A 25816-nucleotide genomic window follows, 5' to 3' on the forward strand; every position below is an offset into this window, starting at 1 on the left:
GACTGATTTTTAAATCCGTTTTATGTGCACTCTTGACTAACGACACATACACGTTGAAGCCAATCAATTTCAAACGCAAAAAACCCCCACAAAAAAACAAACAGTTCCCTCAATTTCAAAGTTCATCTCAATAGTTTTTTGGGGGAAATTATACACACACTCTTAAAATGAAAGTTTCGAAACATCAAAGTACAGTCATGTTATGTTTACCACAGGCTTTATTTTACTCATAAATCAAAACAAAAAAAACCATTATAAAATGAAATCCCATAAGAAAATATATAGGGAGCGGCGAATTAGACTTCCGGGTTCTAATATCGGCACCGCTCTGTAGACTGAACACGTAATACACATGCGCATGCCGTCACCGTTTTCACAGATTTGTGTTTTTGTAGTTTACACAGACACGATAACTGTATCATTTTCACTTGCACTTTGAATCCCATTTTCAAAGCTGAACGCCATTGTGTAAATGAACGGCCAAAAGGCTTAAAAACTTTCAGGTTCTAGTTGAAAACTGTCTTGTGTAAACGGCCCCTGATTGGCTTGAGGAGACAGTTTGTGGAGTCCAACTATATGTTGATTTGATTGTACATTGAAATACAAATACACAGGAAGTCATTAGATTTGTGTTTGTAACATAATAAACGTTTTGTGAATGTTTTTATTGGCAAATTTTTTTTTTTTTGAATTTAATACATTTTTGCATTATTACATTAATACATAACTCCTAAAGTATATTTGAGGATCATAATCTATTTATTTGAAATAAAGGAATGATTCTACCCCCATAGGTAATGTCCTACATCAATCACTGTGCTGAATGATTCACCAGAGCCCCAAGTCAAAAAGAGAACGTGCAGTCCTGCATGAATCTTGTTTTACCGTAAACCACCGTATATAGGCTACCCTGATCTTTTGTGTCGTGCGATCTCAGATGGTCGACTTTAAGGGTAGTTAACCTCTATTCTAATTCAATGCCTCGATTAAGATCCAGTAACCTGCATTTCATTTGGACATAACAGGATCAAAACGTTTTTCTCGTTCAAACTATCAAGGCTTTGAGGCGACGCAGAGACGAGTCAAGAGAAATGATTATCCTTCATCTGAGTTTACACGTTATCTTTTGATGCCATTAGAGATTCGTTGACCTTTAATATGAAGATTGGTTGTAGTCAAGTATAGATCAGATGATAAAATGTTGTATTTCACGCCATCAAATGCTGTTTGCTAAATGTTTTTCCTGATACAGTGGATCATCATGTAGTTCTGGAATGCGTGTGCGCGTTTATTAGAAGGATTGTGTGAGCGCGAGTGGAAAGTGTTGGGTCTTCTGTACGTGGCAGCGACCAACAACACTGCAAACCCTCTGAAACAGCGGAGGTTTTTTTTTTTATAAAACTCTTTTACTGGGTCTGCCCCATCACACTTTACTTTCAGCTCAAAACGAGGTAAGAGCTCATTCAGGTTTAATGGTTTTCATTTAACTCGATTGTTTGATTTGTAACAAATCTGCATGTCATGCAACAGCATGAATGTGACTTAAACCTCTAACATTTCACCGTTTATATAACCCTTATTACAATGTTTCTTATTCTAACGTTATCCGTTTTTTATTCAGACCTTGCAATCAGTTTCATGCACGTTTGAAAGTGCAGCTTATCAGTAGATGGTGAAATGTAAGATGTGAAGCGGTGTTTTAATTCATGTAAACCCTGTAGTAAAATAAGTGTGGATACGTTAGCCCACTTGTACGTTTAGTACTGCTTTATATTTCTTTTAATTCCTTGAACACCTTAAATACAATGTTTTAGGTTATACGTGTGTAATAGCCTACAATATAAATGTATAGTATATACTGTATTTATTTAACTTTTACATTTCACTTATTGAATTCAAGGCTAAGTCTAATTAATATGAATAAATATTAATTAATAAGAGCTAACATCTGTGTCTGAATTCAGCTGAAGGTGTGAAATAATTGATGTTTTATTAAGTGATGGTAGATTTTTGCTGAAACTCAAGGCAAATCCTCATGGGGTGGACAGGAAATTTTCTAGAAGATGTCGTCATCGCTCTTGTGCGCTGACTTCAGAAACATAGAAGAAGTGTTGGTTTACTAGCATAATTATTAGGGTTTTTCTAACAGTACGCTAATATTATTCGCCTTGAGGCAAATTATTTGGTGAACATTGGTTTATTCATCTGAATTCCTAACTCTGTTCAGATGGAGCATGCAGATCATCGGTAAAGTGGGAATTGTGTCCTATTTTCCCACATGGAAGAATCTTCAGCTTCGTCCAATGACCTGTCAGCATTCAGAACCCTTAAGAAGAACCATTAGCACAAACAAGAACGGCTAAAGAGTCAAACACAGCTGAGTTTGCATGACAGGGAGTTTACTTTTAAAGTAGGTGCGAAGGCAGAGTCAATCTGAACTCCAGATGTTTAAGAAGTCGATTACATCTGACTGTGTATTACTGTTTAATTAACTATTTGCTAAAGTGCTTGAGTCAAGTTGAGAGTTAGTTCACCCAAAAATGAAAATGATCCCTTAATTTAGGCTACTCACCCTCAAGCCATCCTAGGTGTATATGACTTTCTTCTTTCAGCCAAACACAATCACAGTTATATTTAAAAAAAATATCCTGGCTCTTCCAAGCTTTAAAATGGGAGTGAATGGTACCTTAGATATTGATGCTCAAAAAAGCGCATCCATCCATCCATCCTAAAAGTAATAGGAGGATAAGAGTTTTATACATAATCTTCACACAGATTGTGTTGGAATTGGATTGTGACTTCCTGAATCTAAAAATGAATGGAATCGTGAGGTCTCTATGATGAACTTTTTTTTAAGAGACTTGTGGATTCTCTCTGTGGTTTCCATTTTGACTTTAACCAAGTTCACCCACGCCCAGGAAAACTGTTTCGCGCTGGCAGGTTTTATGCTTTGACTGTAATGACTGGTCATTAGCTAAAGGAGTTGGTCACATTTGTACCAAAAAGTTTGTTGTTTGTGACAGTATCTATTTCCACTTCTCAAAAACATAAAAAGTTTTACATATATAATCCATACAGTGGCTTTTATCTATATTACATCATATTTAAGTATTACTAATTTATAATAAATAAGCTACTTGACATGTAAACTGTATTCTGGTGAATGAATACTGGCTCCATTTCTTGGTATATTTAGAAAAGTGTTTGATCTGTAGTTTTTACCCATTGCTTTGAGGTTGCTTTACTGGCCTCACGTTTGGTCCCTATATATAATCCCTAGATATGAATCAACAGGTTCCTTCTTCAGTTCAGCTCACTTGTGCCATCAGTTCTTATAAATGTAATGCATAGAACATGTTTAGGAACTTTTTGAGTCAGACATCAAGCTGAATATATTGGTCTCAGATTTGATTTAATTTCTTACCTCTATGCAAGTTGAATTGGTTGCTGTATACAAATATATTGTTGTATAGTTGCTTAGTTACATGGCAAGTTTTCCAATCTACAGTACACAAGCACAATGTTCTATATCGTTTCTGGTCGTTTCTGGTCATTTTTTATTTTATTTTTTTATACTGTTCTTTAAGAAAAACTCTGCAGCTGTTTCTTGACCCACTTGTGGTTAAACACCAGAGCTTTCTCTGACTCGGCTTAGTATTTAATGTCTGCCCTCAATAGTAAAAAATATACTTAACATGCATATGTGTAGACTTGAAAGTATATATTTGCAGCCTTGGAGACTCCTTTCAAAAACATAAACATTCCAAACTTTTGACTGGTATTGTGTATACATAGCCTACATTTTTTATTTTGACAACCTCAGCAATGTTCAGTTAAAGACTTTAAGTCTAATGGGGATATACAGTACATCTGCACAATTCTAAAATGTCTGTTTGGTTTTCTTGTAGGTTTTGCTTGAAGATGGCAACATTTCTGGGGCTAGCGCTCTTGACTCTGCTCTTCTCTTCACCCACGCAAGCAGAAATCTTCACGTCAATCGGTAAATTTCTATTTGCAATTGAACTTGCAGAGACAACTGTTCTGTGAGTAAACCATTGGAAGGTTGATTTCCCCAAACCGTGGCAAAACTGTGGCTTTTGTAGTGCTATCACAATGCAGCTGTTTGTTTGAGCCTCTTGTCCACCCCAACACAGCTGCTTGTCTGCAAAGTGGCTTATGAGTGGAGCGTTTGGCAAACATTACTTTTGCAATTCCATTTGGTGATGCTAATCTTGCAGAAATTACACACTGATTCTTTAATGATAAACATTTCAAGAAATATTTTCAATATGCTATAAAACATACTGAAAACTTCCTTATTAGTCTAAAAGGGGCTTCTATTGAAACCAATTTGCCAAAACAACTCATTTTCTTCTTGCCAAGCCAGTGACTAAATGGTCAACTTAACACTGCTTCTCTTAGTAGCATGTAAATCAACTGTTATTTAGAGCTGTAGCCCCTATTGTTTCCATTATTCCGTTATTATTCCTCCCCAATGGCAGTCCATGGCAGCCCTATGAACCGTAAGTAGGAAAATTATGAAAATTGGCACATTTGTAGTGATGGTAATGAATCGTAATCTGACCAATGTTAGGGGTCTCTAGGATCAACTCAATAGCGCCACCACAAGTAAAAAAAATTCATATTTGAAACAGTTATGACTTTTGAAACCCTTTGATCTAGAAAATGCAAGCTTATTACACCTGATTCCTCTCATCATGCTGATCACATTCAACATCATACATTAAGACTCCACCTATTACAGTAGTGGACATTTTGAAAAGTACAGTATTCCGGTTTTTTCACTACTCATCCTTCAAAATTTGTCCCAATTCTTACGAAAATTGGCAGAAATGATCTTTAAAACGAGCCGCACAGAAATGAAACGACTGAATGGAATTTCAATACCCAAGTCAAGTCAAGTCAAGTCAAGTTTATTTGTATAGCGCTTTTCACAATACAGATTGTATCAAAGCAGCTTCACAGTATTAAATTAAAATAATACAACAAAGTTTGTTTCAAGAGGAATTTATTGATTGATAAAATTAGATTAAATATCCCCAAAATATCCCCAACTGAGCAAGCCAAAGGCAACAGTGGCTCAAAAAAAAGACCCACTGGTCAAAAAAAAGTTATGATGTTGTGAACTTAACTAGGTCGACCCAAAATTGGTTCAGAGGCAGTATCTCAGGCAAACTTTGATCAATCAAAATTTAAATTTGTATGGTTCTTTGGAACCATGATCTAGGAGGCCATGCCAAATTTGGGAATAGTGCCATAGCCATTTTTCAGATCTCATGACCTATAGGTGGGGCACTTTTTGCTAATAACTTTTTAACAGTTTGTCAGAAAATCTGTGCTAATTTCCCATATGGCGGAAAGTCCAAATTAGTACTTGTATGCCAAGTTCATACAATACTTTTATTTGACTCTCTATTGAAACTATTGTTTTTTTTCTTCTGTCATTTAAAAATGTTCATTCTCACCTTGAATCTCTCTTCCATATCAAAGCAAAACTCTGAGACACATTAAGCTTAGTTACAGAATTTCCAAACAAAAGCATGTCTAAATTGTTTAAACTATTCTTACCGGAACCATTTTACCAATGTTCTTTCAAAACATTTTTTTAAGAACTTACAGATATCAACATCAACATACAAAGAAACTTTTAGCTACTTCTTGAACCCATTGATCTCATCATGCGGATCACACTCAACATCTTACATTAAGAAGTATAAATACTTTGGCTATTTTTTAGCTACTTTTGTAACCCATGGGACCATTGGAAGAGCTTGGCCCCGTGATGGCTGCTTGCAGCTATATTTTAAATTATGATTATATACAGAAAGCAATTAACAAAATGCTTCTTCTAATCAAGACTTTATCTGTTCTACACTTTCACCAAAATTCCCATTCAATGATGCTGTTTACACAGTAGATCTGCCAACACTTTAAATTATGACTCGACAGCTGAAATATTAAAAAAGTAAATATTTTCCAAAGTGTTCCACACTTAATAGAAACTTCATCTGGTAATATATATCTCAGTCATGGCTGGCTTTGCTGGAAGATAGTAAAGCTTGATGGTAAATAAATGTGCCAAATCATGTGCTTTTTTGGTCTTGTGCTCTTTTTTTTCTTATGGTACAATTTGTCCACCTCCTTTCATAGGCCAAATGACAGACCTGATATTTACAGAGAGAGAGCTTGTCAAATCCCTGAAAGAATACATTGAGGCGGAAGAGTCGAAACTTGAAGCTGTGAAGAGGTGACTGTTTAACTAAAATCTTTTTTTTTGTATGACTTCACATGAACCCATGACTCATGTGTGTGTTTATTTTTTTTGGTGCTCATCAGCTGGGCTAATAAACTAGATCTGTTGACACATGCATCCACGTCGGACCCCGAAGGCTTCCTGGCTCACCCGGTGAACGCCTACAAGCTGATGAAGAGACTCAACACAGAGTGGTCGGAGTTAGAGAGCCTGGTGCTACAAGACCCATCAGATGGTACAGTCTATCCATCGGTTTCCTAAGCCCCATGATGCATGTGCAAATTATGGGAGTAACTTCTGTTAAACTGTGAACAGTCAGTGAAAGGTTTGCTCTATGAACACAATAATAAGCATTTTCAAATCCTGGGTATAATGAGATGACATTATTCTACTTACCCTTCAACCATTGAAAATTTAAAGGAAATTTAAAAGTGTAAAAGCATTAACAAATTACTACAACAGACCCCAAAAGCTTTATTATTTCCACAGAAATATTACGGACAGTTAAATATTACTGTGGTAACGTGTCCGCATCATGTAACACGTTGCATTAATCTAAAATGTTCATTAACTGGAACATTGAGTGATAACATTTTACGTAATTTCGTCCGTCGTAATTTTGACAGACATTAAATGTAGTACATGCTTTAGAAAGATTCCAGTAAACACTGCTAATATGGATTGAAAGTGAAAAGGGGAGGCGATTACATTTTAAAGCATCTGTGTGAAAACAAACCTGGAAAGAGACGTGAGAAAAACGAGAGATTCTTAGTGCATTCCAGTGAATTATGGAATATATTGTGAATTAAATCGGGAGAGCAGACCACAGATGCTCAGTATACAGTATGTTGTCCTTTTTCATAATGTTACTGCAGAATGCAAAGGAAAAAAAAGAGAAAATAAAATGCCAAACGTTATGCTATTCTCTTGAAGTCTGAACATGAGAGCATAAAGAAATTTTACAGCTCATTCAGTCAGACTGATGGATAAGGATTATTTGTAGCACAACCTTATGATTTGAAATCATTAGTTTCAGTCTTCTTTAGTGGAACTTCCCCAAACTGGAAGTGGCTCTCATAATCTAAAACGTTAAGTTTAGTTTAGGCTCGTCAGGAAAAAGGTGGATACGTTTATCACAAAGAAGTTGTGATAGATTTAACTTGAGAAAGTTGTTTTGAAGAATGATATAATCAAAGAAAATGGTCTGAAGGGTCTGCAACTTTATGACAGTTTTATGTATTTTGACATACCATGATTTTGAAGTACAGTTTTATCTTTTGGCTCTATCTTTAAGCTTCTTTTTGATATACGACATGCTGAAGAAAATGTTTAACATACATGAATGAATATGGCATTTATATAGTGCTTTCATATGTACTACTGTACACCCAAAGCGCTTTACATTCATATCAGGGAATCTCTCCTCAACCACTGGGATGATGTGACGGCAGCCGCAGGACAGCGGCGCCAGTGCGCTCACCACACACACACACACACACCAGAGGAGAGAGAGTGATAGAGCCTACTCAATGGAAGGTGATGTGTGATGGATATGATGGATATGACGGAACATATTTGAACTGGTGGAAGGTAGAGATTCCAGACCAGGTCAAATTTAATTTAATACCATTTAAAACGCTTATAATAATATAAACAGTTATACATATACTAGAGGTTGACCGATATTGATCTCACAGCTGAATTCGACTACGTCTGCAAGGTTTGAGCAATGAAATGTTTATTAGATATTCAAAGATTTGTTTAAATGTTATAAATGTTTATTTATGTAAATGAGAAAGTATTATAGTGTTTGCCTTTTTATTACTAATTATATAAAAGCAAACACTATGATAATTTTTCATATACCGTTTACTTTCTTTGTTTAACAATTCTATCTAATAACATATTAGATAGGACTGTTAAACAGTAACGTAAAATAATTAAGACTCATCAGCTTCAAAATAAAAGTCCCGCTTCTTACACATCTGCCAAACAGAGAAACTTATTGGCCGATGCCGATATTTATAAAATGCTAATATATCAGCCTTGCCAATATATCAGTCGCCCACTGATATACAGTAGCCTACACACTACTGGTCAGACGTTTGTAATCATTAAAGGAATAGTTCACCCTGAAATGAAACTAGGTCACCCTGGTGTTGTTCTAATGCCGTATGCCCTTCAGTCTTTGATGGACCACAAAAGGAGAATTTAACAAATGTACCTCTCGCGCTCGTCTATATAATGGCAGTGAATAGCGACCAGCATCAAGCTTTTTAAAAAAGACACAAAAGTATCATTGAATGATCCCATGCGGCACATGCCATATATTCCTAGTGTTCTTGGGGTGTATACAATAGGGTTTTGTGAAAAACAAACCAAAATTGAATGTATTATTTAAAGCTGCAGTCCGTAGCTTTTTTGGGTTAAAAATTATCCAAAATAAATGTTTGAGCAAGTACATCACCAGCCAGTGTTCATCACCAGCCAGTGTTCAACACTCTCTGCTTGCCGTAGCTCGAGTCAAAACGTTAAGCTTGTAATAATGTTTTTAACTATAGTGGTACTGGGGGAAATTCGAGCATGTCTTTGCGTCATTACGTCACATCTGTCCACATAAAGAAGAGTCTCGGCTAGTAGGCTATGAGTGTGAGGATGTTGGAGATTTATAGCTGTTTCTCAGAGCACTTGATATAATTAAACGTATAAATTTGATGGCGGATCCAGAAAGATTCAAACGACAATCAGCAGTGACGACTGGAGATTCTCCCGCTGTGAAACGCGAAAGACTTCGGACTTCGGAGAAAAAAAGAGACTGCAAGGAGAAAACCATGAGAAAACAAGGATAAATATCGGAAGGACATTAAATGTCCCGCAATGCTGATGTTGTTAAAGGAGAACTCTGTAACTCTAGCGAACTCTAGTCACTTCTTCGCTGATTTTCCCTTTTGTTGTCGCATGTTTACCCCACGAGCTCCCCCTACAGCTGTGGGGGGGCGTATATTTCACAACACAGTCGTAAAAAACACACTTGCGGCGGCCTCCTCCCCCTCGCTACCTCTGCTCATGTGCGTTTGTTTTGATCGGAGCAAGCCAACTGTATCGCGTGGAACTATGTCTACCGAGATGGGTAATCTGGTAATACATCATACATGCGTGTGTGTTTATGTCGAATTGCCGTAAAGCAATTTGTGTTTCGCGCTCGTTCTCGTTCTCGTTCTCGCTTCTCACGAGACTTCCAATTTCACTTTGCCGGGACGGCAGTGCGCAAGTTGCAAGGTTGGTTTTCCGCCTGGGAACGCTGGGGGGAGCGGGGAAAGTCACCAATATCACCAGAACAGGTTGTTTAACCATCCAAATGATTTCTAGACAGTTTTATTAAGTTAAAAAAGTTACCAAGTTCTCCTTTAACATTAACATTACTTCCCAAAAAGTTGAATCTGTGATTGTGAATGCCAGGATTCACACCGGCACGGTGACTGACAGCCGCACGTTCTCCTCAAAACATCGGATTCATCCGTGCTGTGCCGTGCCGAGGCACAACCCACGTAAAGTTGATAATTCCGCGAATAACTGCAATTGCAGATTTCAAACAGAGATTTGAAGGAAAAGGAGACTAAGAGGAAAAACTACGGCTTGCAGCTTTAATGAAATTCTTGACTTTGGCCGTTGGGCTTCTCTGCACAGCTGCACGACATGCACATTTGTGAAACTGTTAGCGTCTCAGTTCACTCCGTTTAGCTCAGAAAAACACACAAGTTGTGAGAAACCAAGATTAACAAAAATGCAAATCTGCAAGCATATAGTACACTCATATACACTATATAGCACATCTCAACTGCCGGGTTGTTGTGAATAGAGTCAGTCACTGCAGCTGCTCATTTATTTCACTCTCACCCTAATGCGAACTTGTGTGAGCATGTGTTGCAACATGTTGACACGTGGAGTTCTTGAGAATGTTTCCACTTAAAATGAAAGCCAAGGTTAATGTACAGTTAGCCAGTCACAGGAAGTAACCCTGACAGGGAGATCAGGACCCCAACATGAAGCAGATTATTATGAAATACATACATACTCTTGAGTTAAAATCTCTTTATAATGTGAGAAGATCGATCCCCAAGTGGCATGCGGCCGAGAGAAATGCAACTACCACAGCTGGAAAGAGCTGGAAATCAGTCAGTTAAACTCATTATTCAAAAATATTTGACCTCATAATACTGCCAGTGGTGTACTGTACTTGATTCTCATTGGGCAAAGCACTGTGTCATTAAAAGTAATCAGTTTTTCATTCTTAAATCGGTTTTTTCTTCGTCTTCAGCAAACACCAGATACCTTTTTTTTTCAAAAAACTTTTTTTTTCTCTCTCTCTCTTTCCCTCTGAAGGCTTCATATCAAACATGTCAGTGCACAGACAGTTTTTCCCTGATGAGGAGGATGAGAAGGGAGCAGCCAAAGCACTCATGCGTCTGCAGGACACGTATAAACTGGACTCAGAGAGTTTCTCCAAAGGCAAACTGCCAGGTCAGAGGCAGCACGCGGGTAACTCACACTATTGTTTCCAGATCTCTTTGTGTTCATTTGATGCAGGGCTTGCGGTGATAAAACGCAACCCATCATTGCAACACTTTAAATGGGGAACAAATTTAAATACACCCTCACCATGGGTTTCTGAGACTTCAATAGCGTCTTCATGAGAATTCAATAATGTTTTTAGTGAATGTATGTGCTTATTTCCTAGTTTTTATTAGGGCACCAAGCACCTATTGTATCCGTTGGCCTTCTTCTTCTTCTTATTCCGTTTCTTCTTCCTCTTCCGCTCTGGAAGTGTATGGCACCCCAAAAGAACCGCTTGCGGGAAAGTTATGAAATTTGGCACACTGATAGAGGACAGTCTAAACTGTCATCATAGCAAATTCGGAGTCTCTAACTCAATCCCTCCATTTTAAATTGGAATTGTACCTTGTTTTGGTAATATGGCATTATATTTATCTATCAATACTAAGGATATTCTTTGTTTTGGTCCTTTCTTTTGAATAAGACACGTTCAACTGTGCGTCATTCTGTGCTGTCTGTGAACAAGCCAGAAGTTTTAGTGTGTCAGTGAATAAGCACTATGTGCTTTATGGGAATTTTCCTGAAAAGATGATAAGTAAATGAGCCAGATTTCCAATATAAAGGTCCAATATCAAATCCTTACTAAGTCCTGTGATAAATGATGTGATGTTCTGTCCACAGGGGTGCGCTACAATGCTCTGTTGACGGTGGATGACTGCTTTGACATGGGGAAACTGGCCTACAGTGAGAGTGATTACTATCATTCAGTGCTGTGGATGCAGCAGGCGCTGAGACAGATGGACTCGGGAGAGGACGCCAAGACGCTCAAGGCTGATGTTTTAGATTATCTTAGTTACTCTGTCTATCAGATGGGGGATCTGCCACGAGCCATCGAACTCACCCGACGCTTGGTGGCCATTGGTAGGCCATTGTCTCTCTCTCTCTTGAAAGTGTAATCTCCAAATAAAAAGCACATTAAGAGAATTTTATAATGTAATTGATATCATATTATAAAACGGTTAGTTCCAGTCCTTGATTCTGATTGGTCAATAGCTGTGTTTTATTCACAATAAAACACGGCTATGAGCGCTTCACCCAACGGTTCAATGTATCACTCCGCAACCACTCTTAGCAACGTAAACTTATGTTTGTTCTCATTAATATTGTTCATTGAAGCTTATAGAGTATTGTGAGAGATCGAGTGAGTTTGTGTACCTGCACTGACTATAATATATAATATAATATATATAATATAAGGAAATATAGCATTTTCCTTAAGGTCAGTCCTATATTCGTAATAGAAAATTCCGTTTGAATGTCCCAAAATGCTAGTCATTTGTCAGTTGTGTCTTGCTTCTCTGTGTTCACAAGTTTCAGTCCTTTCAATATAAAAGTCTCCTCTACTGACTGACTCACTCAGAAAGTCTTCGCCGCCATCTAATGGCGTAATAATGTAACTTCTGTTGCTGTTCATTTTTTCCAGCGGAAGGAAGGCTTTTAGTGTTATTACTTCATGAAAGTTGCATTGATACATATTTTTTGGCTTTAATATCTGTATTGTGTGGTAACCGTTTTATAAAAGCTATGAGGTACTTGAGACTAGTGATGTATCGTGAATAGGTCACAGCTGACTCCGCTTCGAGTCGTGCCTAACAACGCCCTTCACAGTGACTTATTCACGATACAGCACAGCCTCTCGTTCCCAACGCTGTTAAAGCGACATACACCGGAATTGCGGCGGTATATTAAAAATTCATATCATAACAAAAATAAACACCGGTATTCGGTATGAACCGGTATACCGCCCAGCACTACCTCATTGCTTTGCTTACATGTAATTAAATATTATATAGATTATAAGGAAAATATCCTTAATACCAGATACATTTTTTAGCTGTATTTCTTTGCCTGTAATGCATTAAAAAGTAAACTAACCATCGCGATTCATGCGTGTCCTATGCTGTGTGTGTATGTGCAGATCCCAGCCACCAGAGGGCAGGAGGAAATCTGCGCTACTTCGAGCGTCTGCTGTCGAAGGAGCTGAGGGACATGGGTCGCAGCCAACAGCAGCTCACGGACGAGAGGCCCATTCAGCTGGACACTTACGAGCGGCCCAAAGACTACCTGCCCGAGAGAGAGGTCTATGAGGCGCTGTGCAGGGGCGAGGGCGTCAAGCTGGTGAGCACTCATGCAGGAGGATTCGGGAAGTCTGATTGCTGAATTATTTGCACTTAAAAAATTCACATTTTTGCTTTCATAAGCAGATGTTATTTACAGTGTATCATGTTTCAAACTGTGTTTATTGTGTAGTATTGTGATTATATTATTATGTACACTACCGTTCAAATGTTTTGGATCAGTATGATTTTTTTAATGTTTCTGAGAAAATTCTCTCATTCTCTTATTATTACAAATTAAATATAACCGTTTTTTATTTTAAAGGTATAGCGGAGGATCTTTCCAAATTTTAGATAAGACCCGCCCTCTCCACTTTTTGAAAAGTTTGATTGATTCACCAGAATGATTGACAATTAGGAGGACCAATAGTTTAGACTACCCACCAGGAAGTAAAACATCCTCCGCTATACCTTTAATATAATTTAAAATGTAATTTATTCCTGTGATCAAAGCTGAAATTTCAGCATCATTACTCCAGTCTTCAGTGTCACATGATCCTTCAGAAATCATTCTAATATGATGATTTAGTGCTTAAAGGGATAGTTCACCCAAAACTGTAAACTCAACACAAATGAAGATCTTTTTGATGAACTCTGAGAGCTTTCTGTCTCTCCATTGACAGCTACGCAACTACCACTTTTACGCTTAAAAAAGTTCATACAGAAATCATAAAACTAATCCATATGATTTGAGTTGTTTACTCCAAATTTTCTGAAGAGACATGATCGCTTTATAGACCTTATGCGCCAATGAAACGAGGGCGCCGCCATCTTTAGAATATTGTCTTTGAACTTCCGTTTTTGCGGTCGCTCTGTATATTTCTATGGCATTGCTGTCCAGGAGTAATTAGCTTTTGAAGTGGATTTACTTAATGTAAAGTTAAAGGGATAGTTCACTTTGAAATACATTTTTGGTATGTTTTAGCTTACCTCAAGGGCATCCAAGATGTAGGTGTCTTTTTTTCCGCAGTAGTTTCAATTTTGATATTTTTAGGTCAAACCGTTCTTGTCTGTCAGTCATATAATGCAGGTCTATGGTCATTATCTCAAAACACAAGCACAGAGTCCAAATTAAAACAATTCCCCGTCGTCCAAATTAAACAATTCCCCATCGTAAGTACACATTGATGGCCTAAGACACGAAACGAGCGGTTTGTGTGAGAAAGAGGTAAAAACGATATAAATACTGTTCGTTTTCTCACACAAACCGCTCGTTTCGTGTCTTAGGCCATCAATGTGTACTTACGATGGGGAATTGTTTAATGACGACGGGGAATTGTTTTAATTTGGACTCTGTGCTTGTGTTTTGAGACCGTGACCATCGACCTGCATTATATGACTGACAGACAAGAACGGTTTGACCTAAAAATATCAAAATTGAAACTACTGCGGAAAAAAAGACACCTACATCTTGGATGCCCTTGAGGTAAGCTAAAACATACCAAAAATGAATTTCAAAGTGAACTATCCCTTTAACGAAAGTTATCACGAGGACTGTAATGTTTAAAGCAGATGACTTAACAAATGTCAGTCGACCGGGAAGATTTTAAAACGAGCCGTTCATTCGTAAACACGCAAAATCGCTTTGAAAATACAGACCGGAAGTCAAAAGACAATGAGCGCAGCGCTGAAAAGGGGCGGAGCTACAGAAGGTCTATAAGATGAACAAATTGAACTTAGGCTTTTATTCACATATATGTATTTTAACGTGTCTTGCCATAGAATTACATTGATCTAAAATCTAATTTAAATATGAACAACATTTTTTGATGATTTAAAATCATCCTAAATAAGCTGTAGGTTCTTATAAAATATCTCAAAATCCTAAAATGTCGGGAGGCTTTTTTATTCAATCTTAATTTCCCAACAGACTCTGAAGAGACGTAGCAGACTGTTCTGCCGTTATCAGGACGGCAACAGGAACCCGCGTCTGTTGCTGAAGCCGATGAAGGAGGAGGATGAGTGGGACAGTCCTCACATCGTCCGCTTTCTGGAAGCCCTGTCTGACGAAGAGATCGAGAAGATCAAGGAGTTAGCCAAACCCAAGGTCAGTAGTAAACCAGTAGACCAGTTTACAGGAATAGTTCATCCAAAAATCACACACACCATATGAGCCCATTTGTGTGTTAATTTTGAGAAAGACAAAGCAATAGAAAAATGATTTGTTTTACATCAAATTGTGATCCGACAATCTGAGGTTTGAAGAAACTGGCTCAGTGTTGATAGTAATTCAAAAATGCAATAAAGAGAAATGTAAATACACAGCAATCATTTATGTTTTAGTGAGTTGAACAAGATGCTGTAAAACAATAAAACTCTATGAAAACAGTTGATAACCATATGAAATGAAAACTATTTACAAGCCTTTTGAGCCAAACAGATGTGTTGTTATAATCCATAAATATCACTTTATTTTGGTCAATAGAACATAGATGTACAGTAACTGCACCATTGTTCTCCTGTAATAAACCCACTAAGCTAAGAACATCATAGAAAAAGCATTAGCTGATTTAATCCTGAACTTTACCCACTTGATTGTGGAGACAAGCTGAGAAAAGATGTGTTAGTCACTATACTAAAAATAAAGTCTCATAGACTTGCTGCATTGACAACATGATACTTTTTCAAGGCTTTTTACAGGTTCGCGGTTAAACAAGGCCATTTCTGTTTGCCAGGTTATGACATCTGAGAAAACATGTAAAGCTTAGTCTTAAAAGGCTCACTTTTACTACTTGTGTCATTTCAAATCTGTATGCTTTTATTTTTTCTGTGCAAGAGAAAAATAAAATTCTTAAAGAATTTTTAAATACAATAGCAGTTCATGGTGACCATGCCTGTCTAACTCCAAAAAATAAGTATATTTTCAAAATATTTTCTCTTCACAAATAATTCACTTACTTCTACTACATGTGACAGTCTACGTCTGAAAACTATGAATGCTAGGTTTGACTGAAATTAAGATTATCAGTGAACAACTACTGAAGTTTTGGTCAGTTCATCACACAGAGAATGAAATAAATATCACAAAACTGGTTTGGAATTTCACAAGTGTGAGAAAGCAATGACAGCATTTTTTTATTTTTGGATGAACTATCCTTTTGAGTTTTGTAATGTAGTTCCCAGAGCTCAGTCTCTGTGAAATGTGAAGAAACTGAGATATTGTGCATGTTTGGCTAATAATGAGTTATTCTCTGCAGCTTGCGAGGGCCACAGTGAGAGATCCTAAAACCGGCGTTCTGACGGTTGCCCATTATAGAGTTTCCAAAAGGTGAGCACATCTCATATACATCAGATCATTTAATCGTGTTCATGTCTGGCTTTATTAGAAGAACATAATGTGAGGTAACCAGTGTTGGGGTAGTTACTCAAAAAAAGTAATTAGTTACTAGTTACTAGTTACTTCTGTAAATTGTAATGAGATTACTTTACTAGTTACTGCATTTGAAAAGTAACTTCACTACTTATTACTTTACTTTCCCATTTCTTAATTTACCCTGTAGATACGGACCAAAATCATAGCCCTATCATCACTTAGCCTGTCCGCATAGTGTTTATAAATGTAGCCTATACAAAATGGCATGTAAAACCATATGAAAGAACAATATCCATGTCTGCACAAAGAAATATGCCTCACTGTAAAATCCACAAACAACAGGATAAAGGACAAATGTCTGCGGTGGTAGACACATAATCAGGGCTGGACTGGGACAAAAAAAAATCGGCCCTGGCATTTTGGCCATAATAATAATAGCACACTAATATGCATATATTGTAAAACAAATGCACTGAAAAATAAAGGAAACTTTCATAATTGGTTTTGTACTAATTTCTATACTTGAAAGAGATATAAGCACATGATCTTTTATTTTGATGGAAAACATGGTTTACAAACGCGTCTCATTAAATTTATAGTAAATTACGGTAATCGTCAACTATGCAGATGTGGAAATAATGTGTTACTGGGTAATGGGTTCCTACACTCATGACATCCCATACACAAAATAAATATATTTGAAATATATTTTCAGAGTATATTTTGGAATATATGCAAATATTTGAAATTGGCCCAATAAATATATTTCACACTTAACATCATATATTTTTGTTATATTTCAGAATATATTTCAATGTATTTGGAATATATGCCACATATATTTTGACACTTTTGGGGACCCATACAGAAAAAAAGTACATTGAAATATATTCTGAAATATAACAAAAATATATGATGTTAAGTGTGAAATATATTTATTGGGCCAATTTCAAATATTTGCATATATTCCAAAATATACTCTGAAAATATATTTAAAATGTATTTATTTTGTTTATGGGATAGCCTAAGTGTTTTGAAAGTAACTGTTAGTTCTGCTTACCGCAGGCTCTACACTTTCTCATGTCTGTCCTGATCCTCATCATCAGCCACAGGAGCTGATGAAGGTCCTGCTGCTGCAGAAAACATTTTGACACAGTTTACAGTGTCTGCTTGAAGGGTCTGTGTCTATTTTTCACGCTAATTTTCTCTGCACATTCCTTGCGTTTCTTCTCCATCTCTCAGACTATTTTGACAGATACACACTGACACACTTGCACGCTCGCTCAAAGCCCAAAGGGGGAGGTGTTTAAAGATGTGATTGGACCAGCCCAGTGTCAATCAAGAAAAGATCCAATGGGCCAAGGTGTTTCATGGGCCGGTCAGCTATCAGGAAAAACAAACAAACTGACGAATACTTTTTTTAACTAATGCATTACACCGGCACGCACTTACTTAACCCAGCGCCGCCAATTAAGCAAAACGAATGGGCCGCTGATGTACGAGTTTTATGGTCCGTTAAAAAAAAATTAAAAAAAAAAATTAAAAAAAATTGAGATGTCGACCCAAAAGGCACGTCAGCCCACTGGGAATCTCCCGGTAGTCCCGATGGTCAGTACTTGCTGCCTGAGCATATAAAGTGCATTTCACGCGAATATTTTGGTCCTTTCGAGCAATAAACTGAAAGAAATGTGAATATCGCCACTGGCCGAAACCCCCTGTCCGTCTCCTCCGTCTCCATTTCCCGCTCCCCTTCGCACCAGCAGCTACGTCACTCAAATCGATCTCTATGACAACGGTGCCGTGCGCGCACACACACACACACACACAGACAGACAGACACGCAGCACAAACAGATCAGAGCTTTACACGCAGGCAAACACGAATTGGGTAACGCAGGAAAACGCGTTCCTATAGTCTAGTAAAGTAGTGTAGTTACCGATATTTTTAGTGTAATGCGTTACTTTATTTCGTTACCCAAAAAAGTAATATCGTTACTGTAATCCGTTACTTTGTAACTCGTTACCCCCAACACTGGAGGTAACTAGGGCTGGGCGATATGATGCTAGAACTGTTAACTGATTTTGCCATACCATTTATATTACAATAGATAGAATAGATGCAATTCTGCTCTTAAGTGTATTCTAGCCTGGCCAAACTTTAACCAGACAACCGTTTTAGGCTTGTTTAATTAGCAGAGAATGGAAAAGAAGTAATGTGGAAATAAGAAGACATCTCCACAGCTGCGATTATCTACTGATATTTAGAACAACTGTGCTCTTGCTCATGGAGATATTGCTGGTTTCTTCATTCAATTTCCAGCAGAATAACTAGATTAGGATATATACTGTAGCTGTACTGTCAGTGTTTCCCACAGGATTTAGTGAAACTGTGGTGGGTGGACCTCGGTCCTTCTAGGGGGGTTTGTGTTCCCCCCCACCCGTAAGAAAATTTTGTAATTTTTTCCGTTAAATTCATACATTTTTGAGGGTTCAAAATCAAGAGCTCCAACCCATGTTCAGTGTGCAACTTGAACAAAGAAAAAGTCCCTGCATTGACTGAATGCACTGAACTTTAAAGGGGGCTCAAACCTCTTTTTAGTTATGATATAGTGTCTCAGTCTTCATTTCACTACATAATTATAATAATAATGTTGTTATAATATTATTCCAATCACAGTAATAGCCATATATTGTAAAAACAAATCCACTGAAAAATAAATGAAACTTTCATAATTAGTTTTGTCCTAATTTCTATACATGCAAGAGATAAACACTTGAGCTTTTATTTTGACGAAAATTTTTGGCAAATTTGGCAAAAACAAGTTTACAGACACGCCTCATTACAAATCTAGTGAAATGCTGTAATCGTCAACTATGCAAATGTAAAAATAATAATCGTAGCTGCGTTCCCAAATGCACGCTACACTCAGCACATGCACAGATGAGATCACTGCATTCATTCACTGTGAACTGAGACACGGAGCTGATCACGTGCTGATCGTGTGAGAGAAGTGCAAACAGACAGTCTTTCGATAAGGACTCAAAGCCTTATCGTGCTTTCGGTTTTAGTTAGTTTGACAGCAATGGCCAAAAACACGACATTAAAGACCTTTTATGTTATTATGAGAAGTTTAAATATATTTTCGGGCCACCAGAGTCTGGTTAATGAATGGGAAGCACTGAAATCTATTTGTGGCGTTCAATGTTGATATTGTGGCTAATAAATCAGTGTATGTGAAACCCTGACTGTGATATAACAAAAAATCCTCTGTTTTTTGGTCATAGTGCTCACCCCTAGGTGTTACATTAATGAGTGTGCTTGTTTGTATTGAGATACAGCCGTTTAACAGAATTTAGTCTATTAGCGGTTTTGTCATTATTGGATTCTGTTCTGGTGTGTCTACAGCGCGTGGCTAGAAGGAGAAGATGATCCAGTGATCGCTCGGGTCAATCAGAGAATAGAGGACATCACTGGATTAACTGTGGACACTGCAGAACTGCTACAGGTGATTCATGTCTCTTCTCCATTGACTTCAGGCTCACACCAGTGTAATGTAGAATACGTGCCCTTTTTACAGTGTAATTATACGAATACGTGCGGAGTAATATTAGCTAACATGTACTTGCTATATAATTCGGGTTGGGGTTTTGTTTAGTGTTAGTTGCTTGTAATTATTCATAATTTACTGATAATACTACAGTATGTACATGTAAGATGTGTAACAGGGACACTGCAAAATAAAGAGTTTCAGAATGAAATAAAATTGTACAATTATGTACACAATATTTCTCAATGAACAGTTTTAATTAGTTAACAGCCTCTCCAGGTATTTAAACAACAATTGAAACGGATGTTTTGGGAATGATGCATTGCATTGTGGTAAATGGTACACTAGTGCGCATGATTTATTGTTTGCTTATGTGATCATTAATCGTCTCTGTTCTGATTTGATAACAGAATCTTCTTATGAATTCTGTTGCATCTTAGGTTGCTAACTATGGCGTTGGAGGTCAATATGAACCACATTATGATTTCTCAAGGGTAAGAACTGCATTTTTTTCAATTATGTGGCATGATAATTCACACCAAAACAAACAATCATGGGCATGTGCATGAAGAAATATAAAAATGTCTCTGAAAATAAAGGAATTCTATATTTCTATTTTAATTCTATTTTTTACTGTCAATTGACACACAACATCCATGTCTCATCTTTATCCATAATTTATCCATAGAACATAGGTTTAGGCCCTTTCCAATCTTGGTTGGGAGAAGTAACATTTCATTAGAAATAAATAAAGAATGAACAAACAGTTCATCAACAGTTGAGCCCAAGCCTCCGTTACTAATTCTAAAACGTCACTTTAGCACGAGTTACGAAGGGACGTTGAGTCGCTTCATTGAAGCTTAATGTTGGATTATGTAGAGAACAGTTTTATGGTATTATGAGAGAGAGATTGACTAAACGAGTGTATTACCTGCATCTGATACAGCATTCATTCTTCAGGTTGATGTCCATAATATTATATTCATTATAAAATATCAGTTTGAAGGTCCGCTGAGGAAAGGGATATCTTTGTCTTTGGCAGCACTTACACAACTTCATGTATACAACTAGTCACTCTTTTCTGCCATCTAATGGTGTAATAATGTAACATTCACTGAAGTTCATCTCACGATCACTAACGGACCCTTTCTCAATACTAAACACGGCATATTATTTATAAAAAATAATATTTATTGAACAACAATATTTAAATGAACAACAGTCGCCATTATAAAAGACAATAGCAAATACACACAAGCAAAAAATTCAGTCAGACGTACAAAAGCAGCACTCTAGTACAGGATTTAAGTTAAATAGCCTAAATAAGAAGTTATGAAACTTTTCCAAAGTTTTCCACAAAAGAAAACTTTCCCCTTAACCCAAATTGATTTGCTCTGGAACATGTAATAGATTAATAAGACCAAAGATTGCTTGTTTGATATTCCCGAATGCCAGTGGCTGATTCCCGGAGGACTGGCCGAGATGAAGCTGTTCTCTGAGCGCTGAGCGCCCGCTGACGGCCTGGAGCTCGCATCTGCAAACGCGTCTCAACTGAGTGTAAAACAGTCACATATTTGTATCTAAATATCTACATTCTTGCCTAAAAAACTCTTAAAACTACATTTCGTGACACAACAACAGTAGTATTTTTTTTTAAATATGGCAGATTCGCCATGACAGTTGCCTGGAGTGATACAAACGATCAAACGGTTGCAGTGCTGATACTGGGGGAATATCGCACGGCTGGAAAAGGCTCTCATCCAATCAGATTTGAGAACCAGAACGGTTGTATAAATTACAATAAATAACAGAAGTGTAGTAAATGCATTGAAAATTTGATATAAAGTAATTGCCACCCAATACCCTACGACTTCCAAGTGCTACTATTTTATTTACGATATTAAAAAAAAACCAGGAGATCCGCTTTCCAACAACCAAGGTTCTTCAACTAAAAAAATGAAAAAGTTTACTGTCAACAGCAGCATGACAAATAAAGTGACTACAACAACACAGCTTAACAACATAATGGCAGAAAGAAAGAAAGTTAGTAGGTCAACTGAATCGCTACAGAATAGCTTCAGTCTGACACACACACACACACACACACACACACACACACACACACACACACACTTCAGTGAGCAGTTGTGATAGAGCGGCAGTAAACAGTGATCCGCGTCTTCACCGGATAATAACTCACTGCTTTATACTGTCACACAGTGGACTTAGAGAGAAAAATATCATTTTTGGCCTAGGACATGGTACATTTACTTGAATTTTGGAATTATTTTTTACATGTAATAATTATATGTTTAGGTGGTGTAGTGTGTCACTTGATGGCAAAAAAAAGTGCCTGTGATTTAAATGTTGGAATAGAAGCTTGTATATAGTTTATTGCTGGTGGTAATAAGTTTCCTGATACTTTTATTGGGATTTTTCTTGATTGATTGAAAACTTGATTGATTGATTGAACTTGAATGCATTAGTATTTTCCTATTGTTTTAGATTGAGTGCATGTTTGAGAATTGATTTGACACCCAACACTCAGTTTTGTTGTTGTTGTGAGCATAAGCATATGAAGAGTACAGTAAGTTGCCTCCGAGGCAGAGGTATTCCCCTGCTGCACTTCAGTCTGGTTTAAAAGTTACACACGTCTGTTGCAGCGTCCTTTTGACAGCAACCTCAAGGTTGATGGAAATAGACTTGCCACCTATCTGAACTACGTAAGTACATGTGTGTGCGCTCGGAGACGAGCGTTTCTTGCCTCTCTGCCTGTCTTTACTCTAAAATTTTATCTTCATAGAAAGATGAACCTGATGCTTTCAAATCATTAGGCACTGGAAATCGTGTGGCTACTTTTTTAAATTATGTAAGTATGTGTATCTCGTGGTGCCTGGTCCCAGAACTCATGTGTGTATGATTACTCTTGACTTGGCATCAGGTGTTGTGTCATCGGCTACTATGTGGATCCACATGAACACACACACAACACCAGTGGATCTACGCCAGGGACACAAAACAAGCATTCAAATAATTCCAACATATACTCATTTTTGATTATTTCTTGGTTACACTTTATTGCGATGTCCCACTTTAGACATTCTTCTAAAATATAAGTAACCTGTCAACTAACTCTCATTAGAGTATTAATAGACTGTTAGTAGACACTGAAACACTGATGACATGCCATGTTGTATTTCTTTGAAATGAAATGTTGATGTTAATAATCTTTCTACGTTACAGATGACTGATGTTCAGGCAGGTGGAGCGACGGTTTTTCCGGATTTTGGTGCTGCTATCTGGCCTAGAAAGGTACGGACACTAAACCTTAAAGAAAACATGTATGAAATCATTACGTCAATGATGATGGTACTGCCTTATTCACATTCTAACTGAATAAAGACACTGATTAAGATAACAGGAACTAACCAATTTTTTGGGGGGGATATTTAAAGGAACACGCCGACTTTTTGGGACTTTAGCTTATTCACCGTATCCCCCAGAGTTAGATAAGTCCATACATACCCTTCTCATCTCCGTGCGTGCCGTAACTCTGTCTGACGCACACACCGCTAGCTTAGCTTAGCACAAAGACTGGAGGTAAACGGCTCCAGCTAGCATACTGCTCCCAATAAGTGACAAAATAACGCCAACATTTTCCTATTTACATGTTGTGATTTGTATAGTCACAGCGTGTACAAATAACAAGGTCACATGAGACACAGCCATCTTCTAAACGTATACATACTGGGAACTATATTGTCAGAAGGCGAAGCACTGCTACTTCTGCGGAGTGATTTGCCCCGTGGTGAGGAGCAGAGTTCGCTCAGAGTTGGAGTAAATCATTCCGCCCAACTAGCAGTGCTTCGCCTTCTGAGAATATAGTTCCCAGTATGTATACGGTTAGAAGATGGCTGTATCTCATGTGACCTTGTTATTTGTACACGCTGTGACTATACAAATCACAACATGTAAATAGGAAAATGTTGGCGTTATTTTGTCACTTATTGGGAGCAGTATGCTAGCTGGAGCCATTCACCTCCAGTCTTTGTGCTAAGCTAGGCTAGCAGTGGGTGCGTCAGACAGAGTTACGGCACGCACGGAGATGAGAAGGATATGAATGGACTTATCTAACTCTGGGGGATCCGGTGAATAAGCTTAAGTCTCAAAAAGTTGTCGTGTTCCTTTAACATTGCATTGCCAATCAATGTCTTTTAAGGTGTCCTTGTTACAGTGTAATGATACATTTAAGTACTGAGTAATAATAATAATTAACTACATGTACTTACTATTGGGTTAGGATAAGGGGTTGGTTTAGGGTTAGTTGCATGTAATTTTGCATAATTTAAAGTTATAACTATTACTACAGTAACTAGTAACAAGGAAACTAAAATAAAGTGTTACCGTTTAATGTCATATATTGGAAACATATCGGTCAATCTGATCTGACATCAGCTTGTAGTGTTTTAGATTTTACAGATGCAGCGTTTAAACCATAGACTGTAACGAAATATGGGCATAGTGTCCGTGATGTCATCCGTAGTGTTTCTGACGAGCGTTTTTGAAGCCCAAATTGGGCGGAGCCGGCCGTCGCCATCTTGACACTCCCGGATAACTGAAAATGGGCAAAAAGGCGGGATTAGCTTAAGTGACGTGATGCTAACAGACAAACGGCTAGTAGTGACATCAGCTGCAATCCACCTGTCACTCAAGTGGTCACGCCCTTAATTTTGCAGAACTTTAAGGCTTAATATAATTTAATCGGATGAGTAATAAAAAAATGCACCCCCCTCACAGTCGTCATGAAGGGCAAAATGAGCTATATAGACCAAAACCACTTTTTGCACCAGGCTGTAAACATATATTTTTCCTGCTGTAAAGTTGAGCATTTTAACATGGGGGTTTATGGGATTGACTCTCTTCTGCAGCCGGTCTCTAGTGGCCAGTCGATGAACTGCAGTTTAAGTCACTTCTGTGTTGGTTTCAAGAGAGAGACCGGAAGGTTGCTGATTGGTTTGACTCCTATCCTCCTCTTTCTGTAGGGAACAGCGGTGTTCTGGTACAACCTCTTTAAAAGTGGAGAAGGAGACTACAGAACGAGACACGCAGCCTGTCCTGTTCTAGTCGGCAGTAAATGGGGTAAGTGGACTAAATACAGTCCCGGCGACCAAATGCCGGCAATGCTCATTAATAGGTTGCTGTTCAATTACTTTTTAATTGCAAAAATCACATTCTTTTTTTTTATATTCATTTTATTGTAGTTAAACAAATTTTTATCTAACAAGGCATGAAAAGTAGGTTGTTTTAAAGCCATCAAATATCAATTTGCATTTACAAGTTCCTTTCATTTGACAGTTTCAAACAAATGGATCCACGAGAGAGGTCAAGAGTTCAGACGACCATGTGGCCTGACTGAAGTGGACTGATCCAGCGACGCAAGCGTTTGAGCTCGGCTCTACCATCTGTGCCTTGACTCGGCAAACACGGACACAGTCACACACTCCAGAACATGCATCAGATCCAGTCAGGACTCACTGCTATGAGACATGAGCAGGGCTTCATCAGGCAATCTGTCTGTTAGGGATCTCTCTTTTATCTCCTTTTCCCATTGCTTAAACTTTCTTGGCAGATTCAACTGGAGGATCACATCAGTGAACTCTCATTGTGTTCATGTAATGCATAAGTTATTGTTCTTCAGTGTTTATTTTGTATTATTTTGCAATAAAAATATCTAAATTTGAAGGTATGCTTTTTTGCCTGCAACACATTTCCTCTTTTTTTTAATGGAAATTTTCCATAGACATGATTTTAATACTGTACAAACTGTATATTTTACCCCTAAACACAACCTTTCTCCATTTTTTTTATTTAAACACACACACACACACACACAAATGTATACGACTCGAGCAATTAATTTTTATTGTGACATTGTGTTCAGTACATTATTA

General features: G+C 37.6%; 1 protein-coding gene across 2 annotated transcripts; it reads left to right on the plus strand.

Annotated features, from left to right (window-relative positions):
* Positions 1–954: 954 nt before the first annotated feature.
* On the plus strand, positions 955–25607 carry p4ha2 (procollagen-proline, 2-oxoglutarate 4-dioxygenase (proline 4-hydroxylase), alpha polypeptide 2). 2 transcript variants are annotated; one of them, XM_082141323.1, is made up of 15 exons: positions 955–1451; positions 3909–4000; positions 6172–6268; positions 6358–6509; positions 10658–10795; positions 11510–11749; positions 12807–13006; positions 14876–15052; positions 16203–16273; positions 19724–19823; positions 20306–20359; positions 22669–22734; positions 23109–23177; positions 24908–25004; positions 25221–25607. In XM_082141323.1, exons 2-15 carry the CDS (start codon positions 3922–3924, stop codon positions 25289–25291), a joined length of 1611 nt encoding a protein of 536 aa, XP_081997449.1. In that variant the 5' UTR covers positions 955–1451; positions 3909–3921; the 3' UTR covers positions 25292–25607. The 2 variants fall into 2 exon arrangements, with proteins under 2 accessions (XP_081997449.1, XP_081997448.1); XM_082141322.1 differs by having other exon boundaries at positions 960–1451; positions 10658–10813.
* Positions 25608–25816: the final 209 nt, after the last annotated feature.

The sequence above is a fragment of the Leuciscus leuciscus genome (genome assembly GCF_965113295.1).
Source record: "Leuciscus leuciscus genome assembly, chromosome: 16".
NCBI lineage: Eukaryota > Metazoa > Chordata > Actinopteri > Cypriniformes > Leuciscidae > Leuciscus > Leuciscus leuciscus.

What these genes read in the sequence shown, in the direction of transcription:
- p4ha2 (XM_082141322.1), top strand. Translation starts at nt 3,922, where the DNA reads ATGGCAACATTTCTGGGGCTAGCGCTCTTGACTCTGCTCTTCTCTTCA. An exon ending in AGGTCAGAGGCAGCACGCGG is followed by an intron (nt 10,814 to 11,509) that starts GTAACTCACACT and finishes TTCTGTCCACAG; the next exon opens with GGGTGCGCTACAATGCTCTG. An exon ending in CATTATAGAGTTTCCAAAAG is followed by an intron (nt 16,274 to 19,723) that starts GTGAGCACATCT and finishes GTGTGTCTACAG; the next exon opens with CGCGTGGCTAGAAGGAGAAG.